Raw genomic sequence first — 13,991 nt, forward strand, 5'->3', positions numbered from 1 at the left:
ATGGTGCTACCAGTGAGGGTTGACACGCAGTGTATAACAAAGAACCTGGGGCTTTGTCCTGATGACCAGTGCTCGCCGTTGTTGTTGAAGAACGTTCATATTTTTCTTTCCTTAGAAACAATGTCACTTGCACTTGTTCACCACCGCATAGGGCACAACAGACCTACCTGCTTGATGTATTTGGAGAGATTCCTCGATTGGAGCAGGTCGCCTTTCGCCGTACTTGGTGCTTCATACTGCTTGTCTGCATGAACAGGCATACAGTCTCGCACAAGTACAGGCAAAAAGACAACTCACCTTCACTGATGCCCCGTGCTTTTTTCAGGTTGTTAGCAGTGGTAGCTTGCATAATTTCCGAGACAATGTTGAACCTGCATAGACCAATGCTATCTCTCGAGAGGCAAGGCTGCCCTACCCGACATTACAGGGACACATCCCTTGCTCATTAATCTTGCTACAAACAGCTGCCTGGCCTCTCACTCTGCAAGAGGAAGAAAACAAGCTCACCGCATACGCTTCAAGTCCTGGACGTCTGTGCAAGTATCGATAACAAAAATGAAATCCTCCCATGTCTCGGCATAGGCATACGTTCGACTATGCTTTTCATTTTCTGCTTGAAGCCATTGAAGGTAAGCAATTAGCTTCTGGTTGATGTAGTCAGGATCGGTTATCAGGTCAACCGTCGGCTGGAAAACTGAAATAGTAATTGTTGAGCTTTTACACTCAAAACAACGACATGAGACACACTGTAGGAAGGCTCTAGAAATTTTTCGACCAGCTGTGGTTCTTGAATGGGCAAATAATTAGACAGTCCTCCAGCATTCGATCTCACAACCTTTGGGTCAGTTGTCTGACCACTACACCCCTGCGACAGTTTAAAAACCGTCAAGTTGCACATGGGCCACTGTATAATTGAGGAGCTCTGCAAATTTCTTTTGGGTATAAATCAAATAATGAGAACCAAATATGAGAAATTTACATTTTTGTGTGCAACGCCTGCTCTCAAAGGCTGGCTCAGACATGTTCTTCATGCACCAACCATCAGATGTGCTTGCTCTTTCTTGTGCCAGCACACAATTGAGCATTCATTGAATTTTATTGCGCAGTTACAATCATGACTGTAGCGTTGTCATCATTCATAATCATCATTTCTCAGCCACGTGGTAGCGAGAGACACGGAGCGGCGGCTGATAAATTATGATGATGATGACGCTACAATGACAATGCCACAAGACAACCAACCGTTGTCTGCCAGCTAAGGAACATTTATACTCTCATCAATACAATGGACTATCTGCCCTGCTCAGAAGCAGCCACAGATTTTGAAAGAGCTATGAAATTTTTGTACAGTTGGACGTTTGGTCTTCCTGAAATCCCCTTCTGTGATATCCTAAGAAATGCAACAAATTCATTCTGCACAACTTATGCAATACTCCAAGTATCTTTTGTGTGTCCTCAAGCAATATGTATGCACTTGGCTTAGCATGTACCCCTTACAGCCAAACATCCAAGTGTTTTTAGTGTACAGTGCCCATGGACTGACAGGCGACAGCAGACCCTTTAGCATAAAGACTGCAATTGCTTGGTATATCGTGACTCTATGAATAGAGCTGCTGTAGGTAGAACTAATGAAAAAGATTGCGTCGAAACTTCACTGACACAACACACACTGAAGATGGAGCACAGCCATTATTTAGCCCTCAGTTTAGCATTCCAGTTCATGAGCAGTTTGCCTCTGTAGTCACAGTAGCTGCCCAATACCAGCACAGACCCCTTCTTCCAGCTGGACTGCCAAAAAACAACTCATGGGAAATGTTCATGTAGCACTCTATGAAGTGGTCCACCATAGTTCGAGAAAACAGCAGTTTTATCCATCCGAAATTCATGTAGCATGAAGTCTAAGAAAACTAATTTTCTAAAATTACATACATTCTTCATGGTCTATGTCTGCAGGGTTAGATCAGTGTACTGAGCTCATGCAACAAACGAACATGCAGACATTAACTGATTTTACAACAGTGACATTGCCAGTTATATCCAATAAATAACTAGTAACATGATGCGAAAACAACACGCATACAACAGATATAATGTACTGCAAATGCAACGTCAACTACGTTTGACTCACCACATGGGATTCTTCCCCCCCCCCCCTCCCCAAACGCTGCATGCAGGATATGTCAGTCTATGCACGTTGCCAAACCCAAAATGAGAGTGAAATACGACTTCCTCCAGCACCCACCTCCCAGGCCTAAAGACCCTGGACACCACAGCGTCGGCTCTCGCTCAATGTACCATGAGGCAAAAATGGCCTTACAGGGCACAGTTTGTAATTCGTAGTACCCACAAAGAAGCCTTCCTGTACCGAGTCGCTTCTTTGAAAAATGTGGCGAGTGAACCTGTGCATGTCGCGAACAAATGCAACAAAGCCTGCAACATGCTGGAGCCAACCTTCTTGTGGGTTGAATCTGGACATACCATTGGCTGACAGCAGTGGCACATGTATGCAGGAAAGTAGCTAATACACTGTGTGCTGCATTAACAAACCCACAAGCAATGTTTGGGTGTTGACATTTGTGGCCTACAGACAATGCTGCGACCAAAGAACTGTTTGGTTTTTGTTGAACAAACTTCTTTCAGCAGCAATTCTTGCAATTACAGGAAAGACTGCAGCAATTGTGGCAATGCAATGTGTTTTCTGCCGTCACTCCCAGGTGGCATGTCAGTTTGCGATCCTCTGCGAATTTGTCCTCGGGTGTGCCGATATTTTTGAATTTGAATTTAGAGCTGTCCTTTGTACACACACTTTTGTTTATAACCACAAAGCATTTCTCGGACACAACAACATGCTGCACGGCATGACACTTTCACCCACCCAACAGGAAGCCACACTTACCCAAGCAGGCCAGAATTTCACGCAGCAGATGGCGCACAGAAATGCACAGGGCATACTCCGATGGCAGCAGCAGCGCTAGCACAAAGTCGGCCACCTGACGTAGATGGTCCAGCTCTAGCTGCGACGTCTCTAGGAATGGGCTTAGCGGGAATGGCCGCTTGTCACCATTCCTGCACATAGTTGGAGCCTTCATTCGCCACGGGTACTCTGCTTGGTGCTCGCCCACTGAAAATGCGTGTCATGCACACAGACTCTAAACCATGACATTATGCGACTGGCTTAGATGCTTTCAGCAGAACTGGCTTTCCGAGCAGGTATTGCTTGAAGCAAACTTAAGACACGTACTGTGTTCACGACATACGAGCGATCAATGCACAATGTGCTGTAAGCTAAGCATAATAAAAATATAAATATAGAACAACATACAATTATCAATAACCCCTGTGGCTAACCTGACAGTATTTAGTCAACAAAGGGAATGGTGAAATATAGAACCACAGCACTCCATTATCAAATGACTGAGCATGACATGAGTATCAGAGATGAGTTTGTCCATACTTGTACACAATACATTACAGAAACCTCCATAATTGCACCTTTTTTAAAAGGTGTTTTATCTACAACAATCAAATACAACATCTGGCTTGTTGAGCTCGTCGACCAAATACTTATTAAAATACTGCCTGTGACCATAAAAAAATGTTTAGTATATTTTGAATATCTTTCGTGAGAATTGCTTGGCCGTTTCAGGAGGAACATTTTTGGATACAAGGCAGTTAGTGTGTTAGCCCATAAGTAAGGAGTGCCCTAAAGTGTCATCCCATCCACAAAAATAATCACTACATTTACCATACGATGACCAGGCGGGACGTTTCCTGGACTTGTGAATTCCAAAGTTGGCTGGGTTGTCTTTCAGTGCAGCTGGCGTATTGCTAACGTCTAATAGCCATGTCGGTGCTCACTCCGCAGGCCGCAGCAGACATCCCAGCCATTTAAATACACAAATACAGTTTTTCGGCTGCCCAACTTTTCAGATATTCAAGAAAATTCAGATCCTTTCATGGCACCGCCACAAGCCAGTGTGTAATAATGTCTTAAATTTCAGACACCGAATAGTTTCGATGTCAGATTTTTTGAAATCCCTGCCCACATGTTCGAAACAACCTTCGCGTGTGCCTGAATCAGCGCTTTTGCAAGTTGAAGTGTTTGCTATCGTAGCCAATGTCCTAAAGTCAGCTTTGCCACAATGCTTGATGGTATAGGGTGAACCCGACCAAAAATTTAAAGGGCCACTATAGCGGCGCAGTCCGATGATGCCTTTATGGATAAGCACCGGAAGTGCGCGGAGATGTGATAGCAACAGACGGAAAACATGCCAGTGTGACTAATTGCTGAAAACCCTTCACGATAAGCGAAGTGCTGGGTAGTACACGAGGCCTAGCACTGTTGTGAGTGTACTGCATGCAGTGTGTGACAACCCAAACATGCTGCACCACCGTTCTTTACGCTGCTGTCTCTTTGAGAAAGATTGCTTAGTATGCCGCAGAGACGCACCACCTCTACAAATGAAAGAAGCTGGCCATCACTGCACTCCTGTGCGCTCAGGAGTGAAGTGGGCATTAAGAACACTGTCATGACAAATGCGTGCATACTGTACAGCATCGTCCCAGCAGTGACAGAGTCAGAATGGTTCGCATTGTCCTGCACACAACTATGAGCTTCCCAGGGCAACAAGTTCGGCGTGTCAGTGAAAGTTTTCGTATCGCATCGCTTACGTGCACGCACGCATTGGCGGGGATGCAACAGCCAACATAAAATTTGGAGCAATTCTCGAAGTAGCAAAATGCTGCTTTTGAAGCACAAAAATCCAAATTTAGAGCAGGTTACGCAAAAACTTTTTCATGAACGACCAAATTTGGAGCAGTTCGAAAAAGAAGGCTTACATTTAAAGAAATATATGTATGAAAAACTCAACCCATCTAATCGTGCATAGTGAACAGGAGCATCGCTATTTCAATAAAAGTAGTATTCTGAATTACCCTGCTGAGTAAACAATGAAGTCCACATTAGCATTTGCCGGGCCGGCAGAATCCTTTGACAGACACTGCAAATTCAAATGTGGCTCAGCCAAGCTGGCGTCCTTGAAATTCAGGAGATTTGTAAAACTGAAAAGTAGGGATGACGAAAAAAAGCTGGGGTACAAGGCTTTCTTTTCTTGAGGGCGGGGGGGGCAGCAGAAGTGTCATTTGCTGCTCCAAATGACTGTCAGCAACTCTTTTAAACGCCAGCGATCACACTAGTACTCACAATTACGCGGCACACACATGCATGAGTATTTTAACAAAATGTGCTGCATTCTGCGACTAGCTCTAACGGCTCTTTCCGAACCCCAAGACACTTTTTCGCAGGCACCAGTGTGCTGCAGCCAAAGTGACTTAAGCAGCGTTCTGCGCGAGTTGGAACAAGGCCAAGAAATTTTCTAATCATTACCCCCCCCCCTCCACCCCCCCACGGACCCCTGCCCCAACTTTTTTTTTTCCTTGACAGTTGGTGATGTTTAGGGCCCAACTTCTTGGCTTGCTTGCAAGGCGCATTCGACCAGATAAAGTAACAACGGTGCGCGCCCGCTGGACCGGCGACGGATATCTATAGCCAGGACGACGCAACATCAAGCCAAAAAAACTATGTGTCGTTGCTATGACAACAAACGTAGTGGCTGGAAATTGCTGTGCTCGCGAAACATTGACCTTGTTCGTGAGTGGAGAATGCGGCCTACATTCTTAACATGCCATATCCGCATTTGCCGACTAGGAAAGTCATATTTCCCTGGAATTGTTGGTGGCTGCAGCAATGCTTTTTTTTTTTTTTCTGGCTTGATGTTTCATCGTCCCGCCATTAGGTATGTGCTATGGTCCGCGGACCGATGGGCATGCGGCATTGTTACTTCATTATATACTTTGTATGGTCGATCGCTAGTGTCCTCGCCTAATGAGTATATAACTTACACAGTGTTTTAAGGTTAGAGTTAGCCGCTTGTTTTGATTGTTAATGCCAAGTGCGGGTGGCCAATGTGGCCTCCATTTCACGCTAAAAGTTAACGCACGTGAGATAATTTTGAGGCTGGTCGGGCATTTTGGCGCAACATGGTGTAAATGCAGCAAATTTTGTGGTTTTGGTGCAGCTTTGCGTAACGAAAAAGAATTGTATCAAATTAGCGCAGATGTTGCACCTCTGGATCAAGGAACGCCACACAGGCCGTCCTCTTTGATTCTGCACTTTGCAAGTATCACCAGCGCTCACCGCGAGACGCAAATTTGCATTTGGCATTTGCACGTGGTTTATTCAGAACGCATTCATAAAAGACCGGGTGTGCGCCAAAATACATACATGACGTTGGTCAAGCAAATCACGGTGACAGTAGAGCATGTGTTGTGTCGCGCTGCTATCTATGCTTGAGGGCGCATCACAGATCCCCAACTACAACGGCCGCACTTCGATGTGGGTGAAACACAAAGATATATGTGCACACTGGGAAGCCCCAAGCAACCACAATACATCCCGATGGCCACACTGCAGCATGCGTCAAAATAATATCTTGTTTGGCACATGAAAGCCTAGCAATTATCGACATCTCGGTATGAAGGCATCTCAGTATAAAGTATTCACCGTCAAAGAATCTTTTATAACAGTTTAAAGTCGTAGGTGAACGTGCCCCCACACAGATCTTGTGGAGAAGGCAGCTTTCTTTTATACCAAACTTGCTTATAAATAATTCGAAGGGAACACTGAAGATATTCATATCATCCCCAATTCGTATGAACCAATACAAGATACAGGTGATCATGAAGATGAACGACAGCTTTATTGCGATCAATCACTTCTTATTGAAAAAATAATGTTCTTTTGCACTTTTCTGCTTTTGCCGTCCTTTAAGAACGCCACCTGAAAGACATAAAACCGTGCCACAGTTTCTTCACTCACGTTGCCGGCACTTACGGCGCAGCGCAGGACTTCGAGGGTATGGTGGTTTTCAGACGTTGATGGCCGGTCACACACTTCGGAGTCACCGTCACTGTAGGATTCAGTTTCCTTAACCTCGTCAACCAGTTCTTCAATAAATCGCAGTCCACAGGTCGCAAGGTTATCGTCCGTGGTGACAAAGTCTCGCACCGAAGCTTCAGTTTTGAGATTCTACCAACCCTCAATGTGCTTATCAGCATCAGGCTCTTCGTTATCTTCAGTCGGAGCCGCAACTTGTCCTGACAGGAAACCACACTTGCGAAAACAGTTTGTGATCGTGTCCAGCATCATATTATCCCAGGACATCCCAAGAAAATCTTCCGGTATGTCTTCCCAAGGTCTTCCGGTATGTGGCAAGCTTAGGCAGTCCAAAAATTCAAGAAGACGATACGAACACAGCAGTTCGAGCAGCAAAACTGGCATTTGGGAGAGCTGGCATTTAGGAGAACTGGCGTTTAGGGTGGGACGCGGCGCAGCAGCGGGGAGCAGGCGAGCAGAGAATGCAACGCTTCTTCGCTCTTTGTGCTAAAGCACCTGTTTGCACGGCTAGGGCAGCGCAAGAGGTGAAGAAAAGTGGGGTGGAAAAAAAACGCCAGCAGCCGCGGTGGGTGGGCCGATGGCCACTCCGCGTTGTGTCGTTCGTGTGAAATGGTCATTCACACATGTTATACGCAGATGCTGGGGAAACTATTAGTATATGACCGAATGACGGCCTATTTTAAATAACACAGACTGTTTGAAACAACCTTAAAATTCGTATCATCGCTAAATTCGCATCAACTGTAATCGTATCATCGAGATTCTACTGTACCTGCCTTTTGTATCATTCACTTCATGCAGTGGCATCAGATAAAGTTTGGTGGTGGTGGTCAGATGGATATATGTGTGAGAAACTTTGTTAGTCCTGAGGTGCATGACTCAACGCTCAGCGGGCCAGATAAAAAAAGAAATTACATATGCCGTATGCTGCATAAGACATTCATTTTATTTCCAGCAAGGTGCAGTTTCACTTCGACTGTTTGACCCTGGTTATCACCGGTGGCCGTCCTCACTATCGAATAAATGTAGCAGACACACGCCATTTGGCTTAGAAACCATCCGGACACTACTAGACAGAAGAGCGGGAGCAGAACATACTTTGCTCGCCTGACCGCTTGGATGCGATGCTGCCTCCCCTCTTATTGATACGAAAAAGAAAAAACGTAGACAAATACATACCCCTCTTTCTACATAGTGTTGTTCTTGAATATGCAGCAGTATTGCCCTTTGGTTTTGTTACGACGATGCGTGCCCGCACCGCCTCTCCCAGCCGCCACTCATCTGCGGGGGCAGCCGACAAGTGCGCGGTTTGAGTGCCAAGGGCGGCCATGGAAACTTCAGCGCTGGTTCCCTACAGACGTAGCTAGTAGAGAGATGGCACTGTGGGCACATAGTGGTGGCCTGGTGGCACACATGTCACCGCCCTGTTAAAAAGGGGATGCTCATGCATTCATCTCTCCATCCGGCACAGTAGCACCTCTTGGCAGAAAGCTAGTTTACCAGGGTGCTTATAGAAGAGCACTTCCTTCCTTTGGGGTTCTTCAGCCCTTGTGGACAGTCATCTTCCATAGGGACGATTCTGTGGCGATTCCCACAGGCCCCCATCACGAGTTAAAGATTGGCGACAATGTATTGACATGTTCTGTGGGAGTCTGTGTGTTGTATTGCCGTTACTGGTGCAATGTGAAAGCAGTAAACAAATGTACATTTGGTCAATCGTCTGTGTGTCCATGAGAGCAGCTTTTTGAGACCCCCATAAAGTGCCGAGACAGACTGGATGCAGTCACTCTGAGTCACGAACACTTGCGCACTGACCGTACTCCCCCCCCCACAATACGTCAGCTCGCCTTCACAAGCTCTCACCTGTGGTGCCACAAGTGCCAACAGCCGTGTACTCTAAGTACCGCACTTCAATCACCAAGCCCTTTGCACCGATCCCTGCATGTTGTGTCTTCACTAGGCTTGTGCGAATATTCAAGTACCTCAAATATGTGAATTAATATTACAGTATTCAAATTCGCTTCAAATCCAATTTAAGTCGGAGTATTCAAAGTGAACGAATAAAAGTATACAATATCAGGGTTCGTACAGGTTTCCAAAGTGAAAATTCAAAGATATTCAGACTTTCCAGGACCTGTTGCAAGTTTTGCAAGGACTCAAAGCGGCATGCTAAGTTGGAATTTTTCACTCTGAAATTTTCACAAATAACTAGTTTTATCACAATTACAATAAATATATGGATACCGCAATTACAAAAAAACTGTATTCTTGTAAACTTCTCGCACCCTCTCCCTCACTCAAAAAAGGGAGAGGGCAAGAGGCTGTGTCAGTTACATGCTGATGGGCTTCAACGTATATGTGTAGTCAGGCCTTAAAGCAGTAGTGCTACAATTTTTGTGGCTTGCGCGCACCTTTGCTGCAAGCTTTATTTATAGCTCCAGCAAGCACTATATACGCACCAAGATTTGTTCATTTTTGCTACATAATTTGTCTCCGTATTTTTATGAATAATTTTCAGTTCTTGTTTGTGGGCACTGAGTTGGGCAGGTACGAAGCAGTGTAGCTGACTTACATCATTGCAAAGCATTTCACGCGTCATGCTGAGTACTGTCAGATCTTGCACACAATGTGCCACACAAACACCTGCAAAACTAACGCGCAGCTAGCTGCAGCAGCTGCGATCCTTTGCAGGTATGTACGTGACGAAAGTCCGGGGGTCACTCACCTGACTACAGATGTGGCATGACATTACAACTTTCGTTGCCCTTCCTAGAGTGCATCCAACACGTGTCAGTGTTCGATGCACTCGCGATAGGCCTCAATAGGAAAATGAGCATTTAGGTGCACTTGGGAGGTGACATGAAATATAACCTAAACGTTTCCGAAGTCCGACAATTCATGTGGAGTGTCCTTGCCTATATAGAAAAAAAAACCACGCAGTGCTTCCTATAGCATTAAAAGCATCACCCCATTAAGAGTGTTGGCTTGTGAACAGTTGATACTTGCAGCACATTGCTCAATAGCCAAAAAGTAAAAACTGTGACAGTGGTTAATTTACACTCATCCTGTGGATACACGTGTGTTCTTTTCTAGCATTCTTCTTAGTTGTTTAAGCAGCATGCTTCCAGTGTCGAGCTATGACAGTTGTTCATGAGCACTTGTCCGGTGCGCTTTCTTTTCATGCGTCCTTTTTCGCTTGAGCGGCGCATTGCATGTATGGGTTTGCTTTCCCTTCATCGCGTGACATTCCGATGTCTTGCTATCGCATTCACTGCTTCACCCTCGCCACAAAACTAACGTGTTTTTTTTTTTTCACGTGCATTTTTACAAAATGGGACCATGTGCACCCACGCCGCATAACTGCTTTGGGAGTGGAAAGTTTGACAGGCGGACACACCGATCTACCACATTTAGGAGGTCGCGATGTCGATATGAGAGTGCACTATTCACAAAATTCAAGCATTTTCAAGGATGGCAAGAAATTTCAGGACTTTCAAGGACCTCAAAAATGTTTTTTTTTTTTTTTTTTCAAATTCAGGGGTTTTCAAGGACCTGTACGAACTCTGTATGTTGATCTGCATGTAACCACTCACACACTCCTGTAGAGGTGGTTTCACTGCACAAAAGGGGTGCTATACTGCGAATACACCTATTCGGGAGAAATACGCATTGCCATGAAGGTCCACTTCAAGGTCAAATGAGCATATTACCCTCGCATCGATTCATCATTTTTTCTTTAATTCGAAAGTTTCTTATACTGCGTTATATGCTGTGGGTACAGTATATTTTAAAAAAAATAACATATTTTTAAGGATATCACTTGCATTCTACCAAAGTCAAATCCTGCCACTATTCAATGTTGGTTACATTTTCTTCGAGCCAAAAAGAATGACTTTTGCACATGAGTTCTTTAAATAAGAAAAAGATTGCGCAGGTTAACTGGGTCATGACAAATATGCTTATTTTTCTTTTATTAATTTGAAATTGTTTGACCAAATCACTATTAGCATCCAACCAAAAATTTGATATTCACATAAATCCAGTCCTCCAACTTAATTAAACCACATAGTGTTTGTTATTGACAAGTATGACTTCCTTTACAGCACTAAAATATTTTTTCAGATGAAGAAAAGCAAGACTTTCTTGGAAATGTGTAGCACTGGGATATTAACAGAAATCACAAAAAGAGGTAAAAGAGTAATGCCAGAAGCCTTGTTAAACACCCTATGGGTATTTTCTTCAAGCTCAATTCAGATAACAACCTCCCCGAGTTGATTGAGCCCAGGCTTTCAGGACACATTATAGCGACGAAAGTAAAACTTCCAGCAACAATAAATTTCTCAATCAGTAAGTATTCAGTATGATGGAAAGTTGGAATGCTTGCACGACTGATGCAGTGCTAGAGACATTAGGCGTACAGGACGAGTGCTGCTTCACAACAGCAAGATTTATTTCGAAAAACAAAGCTGAAAGCTATGCCCGGCATTATTTTCTCATTTTGGTTGTTTGAAATAAAACGGCGCTGTGCACTCTGTGTTCCTTCCATCTTCGTTTGTAGCACCGCGTCAATCATGCAATAACTATAAAACCCAGACTGCGTGAAAGCAACAGTTACAAAGTTTGTTGGAAAAAAAATGGCACTTGGCTAGAAAATCTTGTTGCTGGGCCTGTTACTAGAAGCAATGAAAGAACCAGCTCATGGACACATACACAAGTAGAAAAGACGCCTCTTCTTGTGGATGTACATGTCCATACACTTTTGTTTTTTGTTTTTTCATTTCTTCAAGAAAACAAGATGAAGGGGAAAAAGGAGTAGGCAACAGTAAAAAATTACTGCACTTATGTATGCACATATACAATATTGTTACGGAAAAGAAGAGACACCATATCGACGAGACTGTGGAATAGATGTATTTAAACCAGCAATAATGGCGTGACCAGTTCACCAGCGAGCGAGCGGAGACCACCCTTCGTCTTCAGGCACACACGCGCATCACCCCCTAGAATCTCAGTATGCATGCATGTAGCATAATCCCCGGCGGCAGAAGCGCCGTCTCGGCGCATCTAAATGTCAATGTCACTAGGAGAGTGGTAGGGCTTCAAGCGCGCAACATGTACAATATCGGTAGCCTGTCGGGCATATGAAGGCAATGGGGCGACAGGACCTATTTCATATGTCACAAGAGTAACGATACGAAGGACTTGGTACGGACCTGTGTAGGGAGTAAGCAGTTTTTCTGACAAGCCAACTTGACAGGTCGGAGACCCGAGCAGGACCAAAAAACCGGGCGGAAAGTGTACGTCGCGCTGTCATTAGTCATATAAACGCCACTGCTTCTCTTGAGAGGGCAGAAGGCGAGTACGGGTGATTTCGCGTGCGTGAGTGGCCTGAGTGATAGCGTCTATGGCATATTCACTGGTCGGTACTGCAGGGGACGGTATGACTGTGTTTAGAGGCAATGTTGGTTCTCGGCCAAACAGCCAAAAAAAAATGGAGAGTAACCGGCAATGTCATGGCGCGAAGAATTATAGGCAAATGTGACGTACAGCAACCCAAGATCCCAGTCGGTGTGGTTGGTAGAAACATACTTAGCGAGCATGTCTGTAAGAGCTCGATTTAGACGCTCCATGAGTGCGTTGGTTTGCGGATGGTATGACGTGATCGGCTTGTGTCTCGTTTGACAGGACTGCAAAATGTCGGCTATGACCTTCGACAAAAAGGTGCGGCCACGGTCTGTAAGCAGCTGCCGTGGGGCTCCGTGTTGCAAAATCATGTCCTTGAAGAGGAAGTCGGCGACGTCTGTGGCGCAGCTTATTGGAAGACCTCATGTGATGGCATAACACGTGGCTTAGTCGGTGGCCACAGCTATCCACTTGTTACCCGAGGAAGACAAGGAAAAAAGGTCAAGTAGGTCCAAGCCAACGCGGAAGAATGATTCTGACGGAATGTCAAGTGGTTGAAGGCGTCCGGCGGGAAGTGTCGATGGCGTTTTGCGGCGCTGACATTTCTCACAAGCCGCAACGTATCTTCTCACTGAGCGCGCAAGCCCTGTCCAGAAGAAGCGTCGACGAATTCAGTCGTAAGTACGTGACACACCAAGGTGACTGGCAGTCCGAAGGTCGTGAAGTTCATTTAGAACTTCCGAGCGAAGGTGTTTCGGAATGACAAGCAGCAGGGCCGGTCCATTCAGCTCAACTTTGGTGGTATAATACACCATCGTGGAGCACGAATGAGCGATGGGACTGATTGGAAGATGGGGATTCGAGGCGCTCAATGATAGCACGCAAGGATGCATCATGGCGCTGCTCGTCACCGATGGATGTCATTTGCGAAATGGAAAAGACGCAAGGCTCGGTGTCGGTGTCAGGCATGGTGCTTGACTCGTCAACCGGGTAGCGGGACAGGCAGTCCGCGTCCTGATGTAGGCGTTTGGACTTGTCTGTCACCGTGTAGGTATACTCTTGCAGTCGCACAGCCCAGCGCCCGAGCCGGCCAGTAGGATCCTTCAGTGATGTAAGCTAACATAGCGCATGATGGTCAGTTATTACAGAAAAATTTGTGCCATATAAATATGGGCGGAACTTTGAGACTGCCCAAACAAGAGCAAGACACTCACGCTCTGTAATGAAATAGTTGCGCTCAGCAGCTGTGAGGAGGCGGCTAGCGTAGGCAACAACTCAGTCGTGTCGCCGTTGGCGTTGGGCTAGGACGGCTCCGATCTCGTGACCACTAGCATCGGTTCGGACTTGTGTTGGAGTGGACGGGTCAAAATGAGCCAATATAGATGGAGTCGTAAGAAGCGTGATTAGATATGAAAAGCTGCAGCTTGGTCGGTACCCCACGTAAACGTGACGTCTTTCTTCAGAAGCTCAGTGAGGGGCCGAGCAATGGTTGCGAAACCTTTCACAAACTTTCTAAAGTAGGAACGTAGTCCTACGAAACTCCAGACGTCTTTGACTGACCGGGGTACAGGAAAACTGGTGACTACACGAGTTTTATCCGGGTCCGGCAGCACACCAGATGCGTCGACAAGGT

At 45.5% G+C, this 13,991-nt stretch overlaps 1 protein-coding gene across 8 annotated transcripts in view; it reads right to left on the minus strand.

Annotated features, from left to right (window-relative positions):
* LOC119178350 (sorting nexin-25) overlaps positions 1-13,991 on the minus strand; it is a 141,337-nt gene that overhangs the window by 120,602 nt on the left and 6,744 nt on the right. For 6 of the 8 annotated variants that reach the window (XR_012888420.1, XR_012888422.1, XM_075882289.1 and 3 more), the window contains 5 exons: positions 4,936-5,061; positions 2,897-3,066; positions 508-694; positions 298-371; positions 168-244 (listed from right to left, as the gene is read on the minus strand). Coding sequence is in view for 6 of the 8 variants with exons in the window: in XM_075882289.1 (XP_075738404.1) it covers positions 168-244; positions 298-371; positions 508-694; positions 2,897-3,066; positions 4,936-5,061 (634 nt within the window). In the remaining 2 variants the exon portion in view is untranslated. The remainder of the gene's footprint in view (positions 1-167; positions 245-297; positions 372-507; positions 695-2,896; positions 3,067-4,935; positions 5,062-13,991) is intronic. The other 2 variants (XM_037429584.2, XM_037429544.2) reach the window with 1 other exon arrangement.

Source organism: Rhipicephalus microplus, chromosome 2 (genome assembly GCF_043290135.1).
Source record: "Rhipicephalus microplus isolate Deutch F79 chromosome 2, USDA_Rmic, whole genome shotgun sequence".
In the NCBI taxonomy this organism is placed as follows: Eukaryota; Metazoa; Arthropoda; class Arachnida; order Ixodida; family Ixodidae; genus Rhipicephalus; species Rhipicephalus microplus.